Source organism: Euleptes europaea, chromosome 10 (genome assembly GCF_029931775.1).
Source record: "Euleptes europaea isolate rEulEur1 chromosome 10, rEulEur1.hap1, whole genome shotgun sequence".
In the NCBI taxonomy this organism is placed as follows: domain Eukaryota; kingdom Metazoa; phylum Chordata; class Lepidosauria; order Squamata; family Sphaerodactylidae; genus Euleptes; species Euleptes europaea.
In genome coordinates, this window is record NC_079321.1 from 68,904,775 (window position 1) to 68,920,410 (window position 15,636).

Below are 15,636 nucleotides of genomic sequence, written 5' to 3' on the forward strand. Positions count from 1 at the left end.
AAGATGGACCCATCAAGAGTGGAACTCTGCAGAAGGAAAAGACGTAGTGGAAGGACAATCGGAAATGTAAAAATGTCGGGAGGGGAAAGGGTAAAGGACCCCTGCCTTCTATTACTTATCCGCATCTTTCTGAAGATTCTCTTAATTTTAGTTCCAGTTCCAGTGCAAAAGGAGTGCCTGTATGCAAATCAGCATTTAGGCATGATAGATTTAGACACATCTTCAAGGCAGTAAGTAAAAGATGGAAGTGTAGTAGGTTCTTTCTCATTTAAAAGGTGGTGAAATAGTTTTCCCAGAGTTCCATTGAAATGTGTGGAGTTTTTTCATTAGTAGAAGGTTTGCTACTTGTGTTTATCACTTGCCAAAAGGTTTTATTATAATGATATTGTGAAACACACAGTAGTTTTGCCAACTTAGAATGGAATGGTTTTTTTTCCCTTTTATGAACATATTGACTGTATTGTTTTTTTATAGGTTAGGAACTGCAGTAGAAATTCCTGAGCATTTGATCTTTGGAACTTAGATAAATATGACGCTTTAGCATGCTTTAAGTTGTGGCAAACAACATTAAACCAAGGAGGGCCATGTTTAGATTTTTTCTTTAATTTCATGATTGTGCAAAAAGGAACCAAAAAAAATAATGAGTTGTTCATAGGACTGAAATCACCTTCTCAGGAGGACCCTTTATATTAGTTTCTCTTAAGTCTCTAAGAATTGGGAACTTCAAAGCAAAGTCAATCTTCTGGCCCATAACTAAGGACTATTTCCTGGTTCTGCGGGAGATGTTGTTAGAACTCAGATTAGTATTTCTCATAGAGATATCCAGAGAGACTGGATTGACATTCCCTAGCCTTAATTCTAAAAGCAAGGTAACATATTGCTGCCATAAAGGTAATCAAGAGAAAATGCAGAAATCAGGTCTACAATATTATAGGGTACTAAAATATAATCAATATTACTGCATCCTCTATCTGTGATATAAGTGAAATCACCTTTGGTATCAAAATTTTTGTTCCCGTTAATAACCATAAGACCAAACTGAATGGCAATATCTATCAAACAGCCACCAAAAATTAACCTGTTCATCTTTAGATTTCCATTAGCCAAGTATTACATTAGTAATTGAGGGATCCCATCGCCAAAAAGGAGATTTTGTTAAATGTTTTGTGGAGTTGCCTATACAGGCATTCATAACTCTACAGACAATCCAGGGAATACCTGGACAAACTTAGTCAGGCAATTTCTCAGGCCATTTCTGCTATTATTTTAAAAGTCAGGGCTTAGGGAAATGTTACACATAATGTGATGCAATGTATAGGTTTGTATCTTCCAAATATGTTCAGATAATAATATTTGGCCTTTACCACACTGGTTTTAAAACAGACTGTTAGTTTATTGTTCACTCTTTCTAAATACTCCATGGATTGTCAGTGTGAGGTGTATTCTACCCTCATAAGGCACCCTTTTACTCAGCCTCAGCTTTCTCCAATACTGCCAATTAAAGGACATTTGGACGATATTCAGCAATAATAAAGGTAAACAGCAGAATCTGTGCCAGAATACATATAAAGAGTCTTACATAGTCTCACAAATGCAGCTGGCACCATCAAAAAACAAAACATAGCCTTCACACTATACCATTAATAAAAGATCTTAAAGATGGGACTGCACTGCTTTTATCAACATTTCTGCCAGTTAATCAAAAATCTTTTGCCTCTCTCTGTGAGGTTACCGGTAATTGAAGCCGGTCTAAAACATAAAGGCTGCAGACTAATCAACTGTACGTTTAATCCAGCACTAGCAGAATGATAAACAAAAACCCAGCTTCTCACTAGCTTGGAGAAAAATGGTTTGAAGTAAATATGCAAACTGCTTAATAGTGCAACATTGCACTTTTCAGTATTTCTGTAAACATTGCTCCTACACTATCTTTTATTAAACAGATAAATTGTTTCCTTTCCTACCTTAAATAAATATTTTATTTCATCTCCTATGATAGACTACTCTTTTGCACACTAGAGGGCATATTTCAAGAAGACTCCACTATGGAGATGGAAGGCAGTGAATTTCTTAAGGCTACCCAGTAAATGCAGGGCTAAAATCATGTATATACCATCATGTATCCTGTGCAACTAGATAAATTCATTATCCTTGGTTCCAAGAACATTATGAAATCAAATGTACAATGCATTGGAACGTTTTTATTTTCTTTCCCAAGCAGTGACACACACACATAACATTGCTCCACAACCTAGGGTTTTTTGTTTGTTTGTTTTGCTTTGTTTTTAATGTCCCAATTTCATTTAGACTTTTAAACCTGGGATGGGGCAAGAGGGAAGGCTGTTGTCTGAGTGAACAACCTAAAAGTCCTTGATACCTTGGCACAGATGCATGCATACATCTAAAATAGATCTCCAGATTAAAGCCCTTGTTTTCTCTTTCTTTCCTTCCTTCCTTCCTTCCTTCCTTCCTTCCTTCCTTCCTTCCTTCCTTCCTTCCTTCCTTCCTTCCTTCTTTCTTTCTATCAAGTTGCAGCTAACGTATGGCAACCCTGTGGGTTTTCAAAGCAAGAGATTTTCTGATGGTGGTTAGCTACTGCCTGCTTCCACATCACGACGCTAATATTCCTTGGCAGTCTCCAATCCAAATACTAGCCAGAGTCAAGGCTGAGAGTGTGTGACTAGCCCAAGGTTACCCAGCAAACTTCCATGGCGCGAGTAGAGATTTGAACCTGGGTTTCCCTAGTCTAACACCTTAACCACTATGCAAAATGAAAACTCTGAACAAAAGCCTAAAAACAAGCAATATTGTAACTTTTAAAAAGTTCATGAAAAAATTCAAGGGAGTATATGTTAATAGTCAGTGTAAGGAGTATATGGGGAAATTCGGTTCATGAACACACTAATTCACATTCCTTTTATATTTTCTTCATTTTATGTGCTTGTCCTTTCCTTCAGTTTGGAGAGCTATAATTCTCCAGGGCAACAGGTGAAGGCAAGTGTGTGGGCATTTAAAACAGTGCTATGCAGCACGGGGGAGGAAGGAATAAAAGGACCTATCAGAACCCAGGATATTCCCTGGCCTAATGTCTTCTTTACTCCCCGTGAGGCAAAATCTGAAAAACATGTCTACTGAACTGTTGATATGTATTCCTACAGGGAAAAAGTAAGGTCAGACTGAATATTCTAAAAAATAGCAGGGGAAAAAATGACATGAAAACGTTGAAGATGTCAGCTGATTATAACTCCTGAGTTTTAGAGGAATTATGCTTTTTATTTCAGGACGACAATATGAATTAATGTCTTTAGACAGCCATTTACAATTGATCATATCAGAAACATTCAGAGAGACTTTCAACATACCTGGTTTTAATGTTTTGATTGCCACAGGCGTGATATTATTCCATAAGCCTTCCCAAACCTCACCAAACTGGCCAGAACCCAATCTTTTCAAGAGCTGCAGAGAACTACGGTCTATCTCCCACTGATCTGCAGTTTGGTATGACAAGTCATAAGGAGCCGGGACTTCTGTCTGATGGGAATAAAGTAACACCATATATAAACTCTGCAATCTTTTTAAAAAACTACTATGCCTGACACAACCTGTAATGATACTCATTTCCCACACTTTTAAAAGGGTTGCCAACTGACCTGGCAAAAAATACCCTGCTCCTTTAACAGAGGCTTAATGTACACAAATTGGCATTATTTAGAATATCTCTGTGCCACCTCTTCAGAGTTTCGTTCCTCTAAGAATTTTGAAACCCATCAGAAATTTTATATCAAATATACTTAACTGCAAAGGCTACTAAGCTTTTAACTGCTCCTTTTGGCTTCACCTTGTTCTCAGGTAAGAGAACCACCATCAGTTGAATTTACTCTGTGAACTATGCACACAGATCATGTTCTTATTTTTGATGGCATGTAGCATACAGCAGTGACACTCCTAATGAGACAAGCCCTAGGAGAACCCAGGAAGAGCCCACAATGCCTTTCCCCCCATAAAGCATTATCCCATTTTTTGAGGTCTAAGGCTGTTATGGGAACCAGCATGGGCTTCTCACATTATCCTGAAAAGAGAAAGAAAGACTGTTCCCTGCCTGCAGATACTTAAATCTGCGGATAGGGGACACACTTATCCCAACAGGTAAGTGTCTGGGTCTCCAGAAAAATATGAAACTTTTTTTAAAAGGGAGGTTTAAATTCTCCTAAAACTAAAGAAAGTGTTGTTTGTGCATGCACAGATAATGCACCTACCATTGGATGGGATTGCTTGGGACTGCGGGGGGTAGCCTTGGAGGGCTCAGCAAAGGAGGAGGGATTCCCGTCGTGAGTTTTGCAGGCCCCCGCTTGTATTTCTTCCATTTGTATAAAATCCTAGTTCTCCTCAGGTTAAGTGATTTTTTCTCTCAAGTGTAGTTAAAAACAGTAAAACATGGTAACAAACTTGTGTGCATTCTATGGGAAGCACGTCTTTTTTCATATACAAATATTACCCCCCTTTTCTCTTCAGATTTGCATTACAAGAAATGAGTTAATAATTTTCACACACACATACTGTGTGTGTGTGATAAAAATGGAATGCTTCACTGAATCAGAAGTGTAAATGTATAAACATTCACTTCTAGAAGCTATTGCTTCTGAAATGAGTAATTTTTATTGGAGAGGGAGTAGAAATTGAAAAGCCAAGAATGAAAAGTTATGTGATACCTTTGTTTTTAAATTATATTGGGTTTTTAAAAAAAATTCTTTTAGAATCTAAAAGATTAAAATATCCTAGATTAGAAAAACATTACAGCTAGGCAGGCTTTTAGAAAAAATGAAATATTGCCTATAAGAACCTGATTCCCCCCCCCTTTTTTTTTGGTCAGTTCTTATGGACAGCTAGAGTTATGAGCCTAGTGATTTCATCTCAATATACATTTATACTGTGACTTCATAAATCACAAGTTGGCGTGCTTTTTTTTTTCATGCAGCCACACAATTATTTGTCCAAAATGACATGACATTTTTTACTGATATAGCATCTCTGAGAATGAAATGGCACAGTAATGTACAGTTTCCTAAAATAATAATTATGGCCAATGGGGGGGTTAAGTACTTATCACCTCAATAACCAAAAGGTTCCATATAGTTCAAGGGAAAAAGTCTTTGTGTTAGCTCTACCTTTACACATGGCTTCCCGAGCCGTATACACAGTCCATCGTTGCTCTTACTATAGTGTCTGACAAAAGAAGTCAAAGTCTGAAATTTTTTCCTTTTGGTGATGAAAAATCCTCCATCATGCAGCCATTTGATCCGGTAGTGCCTCACAGTCATGCCATCGAACACTAGGCGTATATGAAAGAGAATGTATTGTAAGGTTCCCATTGTACAGACACAAATAACACATAAAAGGAGACCTTACGGCAAAAGGCCTGTTATCCAAACCTCATTCACAACCTGCCATGTCTGGAATCTGGACTCCTAAACTAGCACCTCATGCCCAAGTCTAGTCCAGCCAATGCCCCGAGTAGCTTAAATAATCATGAGCATAAGAACAGCCTTGCTGTTCAGATTTGCCACGGTGTGGCAAAGTCAGCATCATATTTTGGTGCATACAAGTCTTCAGTACTCCTGGGATATAACAGAATATTAAATTGCTTTCCAGGCCCATGAACGCACTAACCACTTACCTCGCAAGTTACACGCGTCCAGTACGCAAGTATCCAAAACGCCTTTAAATTCCTGTTCCCACCGCGCCTCCTTTCTCTGCTGCATTTGATAATCCCCAGACCGGCATGCTCCCACGCATGCCCAGTCGGCGCTCCAAGCAAGGACAACGATTGGTCAGCGTTACTAAGGGAGGCGGGGGGAGTGCGGGGATTGGCTGGCAGCGGGAAGTGGATTTAATACTCATTGCATGTTCCCACTTTAAGGCTCCGGAGGAGGTGGAAGACGTTTTATTTTTTTTAATTCGACGAATAAGCGGATGCGCTTAACGCGGAGGAATTGTGTTCTGGAGACGTCCTCGGAATCCTTCGGGTGAGATGAAGTGGGAACGTGCAAGGAAAGCCCGCAGAAATCGGAGCTGCAAATGGTAAGTGCGGACATGGCCCTGGATTCAAATAATACTATATATCTACTCCAACTCTCTGTGCCAACTGTGGCTTAGGCTAGCACAGATCAGGGCATGATGCTCATCCCCATGCGCATCGCTGAATATGGAGGCTCCATTTTACCTATCACAGCTAACTAGGCGCCTTGAAAGAACTCACCTGCTGGCACATTTTTGGTAAAAATATTAAAAATGTAACCTCAATCACTATATCCCCTTGCAGTAGAAAAGAGCAAGAGCTGTAACTGAAAAAGTGAGCTGTGACTCACAAAAGCCAGAAATTTTGCTAGTCTTTAAGGTGCTACTGGACTCTTGCTCTTTTCTACTGCTACAGACAGACTAACATAGCTACCCATCGTAATCTGTATCCCCTTGAATACTCAATATCAATAAAGCTTTCGTGTATTACTTGCATACATAGCGAGTTGTGCCTCAATAAAATTATTCACTTACATTCATTTATATGCACACTATTTTCATAGGACATGACTATGCAGCTTGTCTATACAATATTGGAAATCATTAAGACTCGTTTTTCTTTGTTAAAAAATAATGCGAAATAAATTGACAATTAAAGCACAATTATTTCCAACAGGAATAACTGATGCAGCAGCCCTGCATACAGCTCATTTGGGGGGCCGGGCGGTTAGCTCATCCTGTACCAAAGGATTCTGAACAGGGAACAATGCAAAAGGTATTGGGTTTAAAAACAAAACACTGGAGTTTCTAGAAAGTAAAGTCTTCTGATAAAGAAGCCCTATGCTCATATGTTGCCACAGGAAGTTTGCCTGCATTATCTCTAGGGGATATTTATGCATGCCTTCCAAGTGCGTATGTATATTAGCAAGCAAAGAACAACTGAAACCGCCAGAAGCAGCTGCTGCTTTCAACTTGCGTTTATGCACTTCTAGGGAAGGAACAATTATAAGGGGCTTTTTAAAGTTTATTAACAAACACTGAATAAATTAAATTAAAAAATGGGGAGGGGGCAAGAAAGAAGTGATACCTGAAAGTGAGAATTCGCCTTTTTGACTTTCACTTTCCCTGATTAGAAATTCTCCTGCCTGGCTCCCAGCGTACAGCAGTTGTTTCTCCGCATCTGCTCGTTTCATTGCACCGAAAAACCACCTAAAATGGAAAGCAGCATGTCATCTTACTTAGTGATCAAAGATACATTTAAACAGTACAAAGCAGTGGAACGGTCTGACACAAACAGAATGAAATTATAAGAGGCCAAGGTTAAAACTTGCCACTAAATGTTGTGATACAAGCATCAAGTCTTCCTCACCGCAGCTGGGTATACCACTCTTAAATCTATGAAAAGGTTTTACAGTTCAAGGATGTTATATCTATCTTTATTACAGAATATACTATTATTATTAACTATAACAGAAATGTGAGGAGGCTGGGAAATGCATTGCTTTCCATTCAAATTACAACCCATCCCATGCCATTGGATTCTATGGCATTGAAGTCCCTCCCCAAAGTCCAAACCCTGCCCTCCTCAGGTTCCGCCCTCCAAAAAACCCCACCGGTAGCAAAGAGGGACCTGGCAACCCTATGCTTTTCAGAGCCCTGACCCCCCAAAAAACCAACTCTACAAACTTCCCAATATTAAAGTAACAATAAATTGCTTATGTGTGGGGTTTAGTTTTGTTTTTGCACTAGACATATGAATGTGCTGATTTTTTCAATGTTAAATTAAATTATATTTTAGCATTGGCTGCTTCCATCTCCCAGCCCACTCAGCTTGTGGATATCAGCTGGAACTGCAGTGGAATTTTATACGGTAAGAGGAGTTTGGACAAAGAAGGAGTTGTTGTTTAGCATCAGCGTTTGGAGAACGTTTTAACTGGCGAGCCATCCTGCATAAATTCTTGTTTTTTAAATGGGTTGGGGGAGGGGAAATAGCAGTTGCTCAGTGGTGAGCAAAAATAACACATTTAGAGTAGGGTTGCCAACCTCCAGGTGGTAAACCACAAGAAAAGAAGGCTCAGTGCTGTAAGGATAATTGGAGCAACCCAAAACAGCACTATAACACTATAAAGCAAATAAGTGAATTTTATAAAGTGCAAAGTGAATAAATATATACAGCATATACAAAAGGAGTACAAACAGATACAAAATTTACAATAACAATCCAATAAGTATGACTTATCAAGAGGATGCCAAAGATCTTTGGCATCCTCTTGATAAGTCATACTTATTGGATTGTTATTGTAAATTTTGTATCTGTTTGTACTCCTTTTGTATATGCTGTATATATTTATTCACTTTGCACTTTATAAAATTCACTTATTTGCTTTATAGTGTTATAGTGCTGTTTTGGGTTGCTCCAACCTCCAGGTGGTGACAGGAGATCGCCTACTGTTATAACTGATCTCCAGCCAACAGAGCTCACCTGGAGAAATTGGACTCTACGGCATTGAAGTCTCCAAACCCGCCTTCCTTTGGCTCCACCGCAAAAACCTCTCGCCGGTGGCGAAGAGGGACCTGGCAACCCTAATTCAGACGTACTCACCACTTTTTATGTTTGGTAAAGAATTCTGTGCCACTGGTACACTGACGGATGTTGAGCTAGTCCTTTATTGTACCTCAGTATTCTTTGGCTGTAAGGACCAAAATCTCCTAAATGGTACAGAATCAATACAGTGTATATATGTGTGTGTGTGTGTGTGTGTGCATATGTATACACAAGTAGCTATAAATATATGTATCCAATGTGTCATCTGGAGTCAATGGCTTTTTTTCCATTTGGGCTCCTGCTGCTGGCCCCACTGGCAAGGTGTCCTTGTCCACCAGATCTCCCTTGGCTCGTAAGGTCCTATTCACCCTTGCATAGGCATCTCTCTATATTCATCTATGAAATGTTGAAGAAATATAGGGTTGCCAGATGGTTTCAACAAAAATACTGGGCACCCTTGACAAAATAAATTGCCAACCAAATATATATATAAGATTTTAAGAAGGAAAATACCCTGTCCCTTTGATAGAGGCTTGTGTGGAAATGAGCCATTGAAGGAGAAAAAGAGTTTGGTTTTTATACCCCGTTTTTTTCTACCTTTAAGGAGTCTCAAAGCGGCTTACAAATCACCTTCCCTTCCCCTCCGCACAACAAACACCTTATGAAGTAGGTGGGGCTGAGAGAGTTCGGAGAGAACTGTAAGTAGCCCAAGGTCACCCAGCTGGCTTCATGTGGAGGAGTGGGGAATCAAACCCAGTTCTCCAGATTAGAGTCTGCCGCTCTTAACCATTACACCACGCTGGCTCTCAATTGAGGTTATTAATGACATGGAAGTAAATAAGATCCTATTAAGCCTCTTCTAAAGTGACAGGCTATTTTTCTCCAGGCAGTTTCTCCAGGCAAACCTAACCAGGATCTACCAAGTCCTAGTCTGACATGCTAAGTACTACTACACTGCACTTTCCGCCCATTTAATACTAGGTATTAGCTGGAGATCCCTTGCTATTACAACTGATCTCCAGTTGATAGAAATCAGTTCACCTAGAGAAAATGGCTGCTTTGGCAATTGGACTCTATGGCATTGAAGTCCCTCCCCTCCCCAAACCCCACCCTCCTCAGGCTCCACCCTAAAAACCTCCTGCTGGTGGCGTAGAGGGACCTGGCAACCCTAGCCCAAGGCCAGCTTGGCACGGGCATCCTCCTTCGGCTGCAGCAGCTTGGCCAGCAGGGGAAAGGGGAAGCATAGTTGGGAGTGTGCAGCCGGGTGCTGCAGTGCTGGAGGCTTTCCCATCCCGGCCTGGTATGGAGGAGGTGAGTGGTTGTTGGTGGGGAGAGGGGCCTGAGCCACCCCGGTCTGGGCCCGTCTCGGGACAGTGTCTTTTCTTTACAAAACTCCAGTGGTAAACTGCTATAGGCTCTATGGAAGCATCAATCTTTTATCATCAGGTAAACTTTGTACAGCTGTGGTGCCCTGGAAATGTAAACTTATTTACCCATGATGGCTCCCCAGCAAAAATCCAGGAAATCTGACAATGCAATCCTATGCAGGGTTACTCCAATCTAAGCCAACTGATTTCAGTTGTACATAGAGTTGTCCTGTGAGATCCCGCTGCACTTGAAACAAACGTATTCTGGACTTAGCATATCTAGTCCATGCAACAGGAAACAAAATGTCCTTGCTAAAAAAACTAGTAAAGCCGTGACATAGCTAATGTTAGTTGCAACTAAACCCCATTGAAATTTTGCTGAACTGAGCCCAATAAGGGACGTATTAGCGATACCATGATGTCATTCTGACACTGCTGACGGATGCACAAATAGCACAGAACAGAATACTAATGCCTGTCAAAGATTCTGACAGTTATCTGTGAAAATGTACTGCTGAGGCTTAGAAGGTAGCAGGAACTATGAAAATAAATTGTTCCAAAGTGAAGCCTTAGAAACAACAACAATTTGTGTTTTTTTTTGATCAAGCATTAGACTGTGAGCAGTGTTTCCAGGATGAAGAATGAGGAAACAGAAACAATCTAAGTGAAGACAGATGAACCTCGGCTTTAGTGTGGTTTCATTCCTGCCCCGTTACTAAATATGAAATGATCTATTTGAATGATCATCTGGACAACTCCCCCAAATCTCACCTCCCATGACATGATTTATAGACTGAGTTTGTATTGACACGAGAAAAAACATAATCCAGGAAATACATCATTGTTTTCCCAATAATACATCAAAGGGTTTTTTTTCTTTACAAAATAAAATTTCATACTGCTCATATTAAAAAAAATGAATAAGTAATGCACCAAATGTTAGTCATATCAATTTTATAGCAAAATCTACACTTTCAAAAGGTAGATTTTTTCATCAAAACTGTAGCTAAATTGTTCTTAAAACTGATGTTTAGGCTGTGTCCACAATGCTGGATTTGTTCTGCCTCAACTCTCAAACAGGAATGGGGGTTTCTGGAGCATTCACACAACATCGCCTTCCATCTGCGCTCCTTGTGTCACCTTCTGTGGTTTCCCAAGGTATGACCAATATTCTCAAATTCGATACTCTGATCAGAAATATCAAACTTCCCCACAGTATGGATGGGAAGCTGCAGATTTCCAAACTCTCCACCCACATCTGTTGCCATTTCTTCTTCTGATCCCCTTGAACCCTCCATTCCCCACCATCACCAAATGACTTTTTCAGGTTTTATTTTAAAAAATAAGTAGAAGGTATATCACTATAGCAATATACCCACTACCGTTCTAAAATAAAAACGGGTCAAAAGGCCCCCAGCAGTGAGAAGTGGGGGAGGTAGGCACAAGGGGATTGGGAGGAAGCTATGAAGGCCTTTGCAGGAGCACATGAACATTAGGGCTGTGCATATCGGGTTTACCTAACTGATAATAAACCCGAAAAGGGCCTTTTCAGCTTCTTTCGGGTTTAATTTAAGCCAAATATTAAAACTGGGAATCAAGCCTAAACTGGAAAGCTATTCGCTGAAAAAGCCAAATACGTATTCAGCTTTTTTAGCATAAAACCTTTATTAGGCATTAATATAAATGGACAAAACTGCTTCAGTTCTTACGAAAACTCCTAAATGCCCCTCGATGTGTTGCTGGCGTTACTCTTCGTTCCGAGTTTGGCCAAATGTCACTTGAAGCTAGGGCGTGGCTGGCCACCTTTAAACTCCACCTTAAACTGTGCTTTAGCACTGAGGGGTTCCTAGCTTCTCTGAAGCATGACCCTTTCAAATCCTCATGGCAAAAAATCTTAGATGAGAAACTGGCGTTGCTGGGCTTCTCGCAGGATATGTTATCAGATCTTGGGAAAACTGAAGCTTTTGCCCAAATTAAAAAGCGCATTAAAGAACTCGATTATAACAGCACTACTTTTCGTGCTCGTCGCGTCTGTTCATCCCAGTTCTTCGGAATACCACCACCACGTGGTCTGCCTGCCTATACATATTATCTGACAACTTCTCGTCTCTGTAGAGCTTTTTGCTTGGCTAGATTGAATGCTAACCCTTCTATGGTAATGCAGGGCAGAATTCTGAATATACCCTACTCAGACAGGATCTGCCCTTGCTCTTCTGGCTCTATTGACTCATTAGCCCATGCCCTTTGGGAATGCCGCTTTTACGAGGAACTTCGATCGCACTATATTTCCCCCCTTTTAATATACAAATCCAATGCCTCTGTGACTGACATAATGCCTTTTTTACTAAGCGACAGGGACCCCAAGGCTACATGGTCAGTGGCCAGATTTGTTTCAGTCCTTATATCCCTCCAACACTAGATATATGCTGCTCAAGATCAATTGATCAAGGAGCTTCTAAGGGATAAAAGGAAAGGTAAAAGGAGAATTGTTTAAAACAGATTACATTAGCTTTTTTAGGCTTCGACTTTCCCCATGCTTTTTCCTATGGGAATTTATTTATGAGCTGGGGGGGTATTTTTTAAGGTAGAGTCACCAAATTCACAGAGTAGTTGCAAGGAACTCTCTTTGCATGAACTCCAAAGTTTGGTAAAGTTTGGGATGGCAATCCAATTTTATGGGGTCCCGAAGGGGTCACCCCCCCTCAATAGAAAAGCATTGTAAACTTTACCATGTTTTCCTATGGAGAATGGGGTGACCCCTTCAGGGGCCCATAAAATTGGACCTCCTGTCCCAACTTTACCAAACTTTGGGGTTCGTGCAAGGAGAGTCCCTTGCAGCTACCCAGAAAATTTGCAGGAGTCCAGTAACACCTTAAAGACTAACATCTCTTTTCGGCAGGGTATGAGCTTTTGTGAGCTACAGCTCATTTCTTCAGATACAGATGGAATGTGATTCCATCCATCCTTAAGTAGAGACAAGTGAATTATACACATAATGGCAGTGTAAACGTCAAAAGCAAGTAAATGACATTAGTAGATGCGATTGGATTAGGTGTGATATGCAGAGGGGTAGTAGGCATGGAGAAATTAGCATTGGTCCCATATCTCTATTAAGTCCAGGAGAATGCATAGTCTTGAGCTTCATTATTAGTTGTAATTCAGCAGTAATTCTTGTACCTAAAAATTTGGTGACTCTACCTTGAAAAACACCCCCCCCCCGAGCTCTTAAAAAAAAAATCCATATATACTATAATAGACCCGAATTTTTTCACAAAACCTGGAAATAAAGCCAAAATGCTCATTTACCGGTATGGGTATTTGACTTATTTTGGGTCCCCCCCCCCCCAAATTAGGTTCATTAAACCCAAAGCCAAAATTTACTGTAAAAAAAAATTATTTTTTTGCACAGCCCTAATGAATATGCCTTATACTGAATCAGACCATTGGTCAGTCAAGGTCAGTATTGTCTACTCAGACTAGCAGAGTCTCAGGCAGAGGTCTTTCATATCACCTACTACTAGGGTTGCCAGGCCCAGCCTTGCAACCAGCAGGAGACTTGCGGGGGTAGGGGGGGCAGCTGTCAGCGACTTTTGGGAAAACCTGGAAGTGATGCCATGCCTCTCTAGGAATAAAAACATAAGAAGAACCCTGCTGGATCAGACCAGTGGTCCATCTAGTCCAGCATCCTAGCTCGCACAGTGGCCAACCATTTCCTCTGGAGGTTCCACAACAGGGCACAGAGGCTGAGGCCTTCCCCTGATGTTGCCTCCTGGCACTGGTATTCAGATGTTTACTGACTCTGAATGTAGAGGTTCCCTTTAGTCTCCATGTCTAGTAGCCACTAATAGACCTGTCCTCCATACTACTACCATGCCCAAAGAGTCTGGCTGTCTCAGGCTGTAAATCCATTTAGTCCAGCATTGTTTCTTATGGCAGCCAGCCTGATGTCACATGAAGCTGCCTTATGCTGAATCAGACCACTGGTCCATCAAGGCCAGTATTGTCCACCCTGTCTGGCAGCAGCTCTCCAGGGACTCAGGCAGAGGTCTTTCACATCATGTATGACCTGGTCCTTTCAACTGGAGATGACAAGGATTCAACCTGCAACCATGAGCATACCAAGCAAACGTTGTACCACTGAGCCACAACCCCCCAAGTAGAAGCAGTCTTGGTTTGAATGCCTTTGCCACTATTTTCAAAAAGGTTTCAACATATTCTATGTTTTTCAGCCCCTTTATTCACATCATATTTTATCAGTTTCTCTACATGGATCAATAAGCCAATAAGATGCTACTTTGCAAACTGGAGGATGTAATGACACAGGAGGTCGTGAGGTCATTGGCTAAGTAAAATCATGTATGTTTAAGGATTGCATATAAGGAAGAATGACAATTGTACAAACTGAAGCATGTGCATATTTTCCCTTCAGCCCTAACCAGAAATCAGGATCAAAGGACTTGATACATGTTTAGTGAATGAACAGACACAAAACTAAAACTATCTGAACTGCATCCACAAATACAGGAATTGTTTGCCCCGAGTAAAGGACCAACAATAGAACCACCTAACATTTAGTTGTAAGGCTAAATTTGGACCACCAAGGTGTACTCAAAAGGAGGAAAAGACATTTTAGATTTCTCTTCTACCACCAGAAGAAACAGAGCATTTACAAGTTTAGTAACAGAGCGGATGAGGGAGGTGAGGAAGAAATATTTTTTTCCCGATTGCTAACAGAAAGAATGTAGCTCTTCCTCTGAAAATGAAGCACATATCAAAACAACTGCTCAGTGTAAATACAGGCTCTGAGGCAGCGAACAAATAGGTTATAGTTGTATTTTTGTCCTTCATTTCCTCTTCATAGTCTCTGTTAATACATAAAGCCCAGATGACTATTTCTCAGTACAAACCTTTTAATAACAACCCACAAGTCAAGGGCTTTTTCTTATGCTAGCCCCTTTTGCTTTCTCATTCAATGCATTGCTCTGACTCAGATCTCAGTTGTTTTCTGATGGTTTCAGTAGAATATTTAACTGATTACTCTGCACATGCTGAATAATTTGCCTCTTCGACAGTAACCTGCTCTAACTGAAATAGGAGAGGAACAGATATTAGTACTTGGAAGCTAGTGAGGACAGCCATGAATGGTCTGCCAACATTTTTTTTTTTTGATCTGGATAGTCCATAACAGAATAAAAGACCAAGTAACTCTGTGCTTAGGGTTGCCACGTCCCTCTTTGCCACTTGCGGGAGGTTTTTTGGGGGAGCCTGAGGTAGGCGTGGTTTGGGGAGGGGAGGGACTTCAACGCCATAGAGTCCAATTGCCAAAGCAGCCATTTTCTCCAGGTGAACTGATCCCTATCGGCTGGAGATCAGTTGTAATAACAGGAGATATCCAGCTAGTACCTGGAGGTTGGCTACCCTATCTGTACTTATTTAATTATGTATCTAGACCTACCTCATACCAAAGAGTCTTTAAGACTTCTCTGGATTCTGATGCTTCACCTCAGCTTTACAGTCCAGTAGAGCACTGTTATGTGGCCCATGGCCAGCAATTGTCCCTTGCTGGTTACCTAGCCTGTTTTTCAAGCATAGCTGCCTTCCTGCTAAAGCCCAGCACCTGCTTCCTATCTATGCAGCCTCTTGCCTTTTCTACCCACTTCAATTCCTTCTCTGTTTAAATTTATCTGGTGCCTCATCCCTCTCTGTCAT

General features: G+C 40.8%; 1 protein-coding gene across 1 annotated transcript in view; it reads right to left on the minus strand.

The window, feature by feature from the left end:
- The window catches only part of FRK (fyn related Src family tyrosine kinase), a 51,015-nt gene that overhangs the window by 17,191 nt on the left and 18,188 nt on the right, over window positions 1-15,636 (minus strand). Inside the window, exons 2-4 of the mRNA XM_056856087.1 lie at window positions 7,103-7,224; window positions 5,166-5,329; window positions 3,363-3,531 (exon numbers count right to left, since the gene is read on the minus strand). Of these exons, the coding sequence (XP_056712065.1) occupies window positions 3,363-3,531; window positions 5,166-5,329; window positions 7,103-7,224 (455 nt within the window). The remainder of the gene's footprint in view (window positions 1-3,362; window positions 3,532-5,165; window positions 5,330-7,102; window positions 7,225-15,636) is intronic.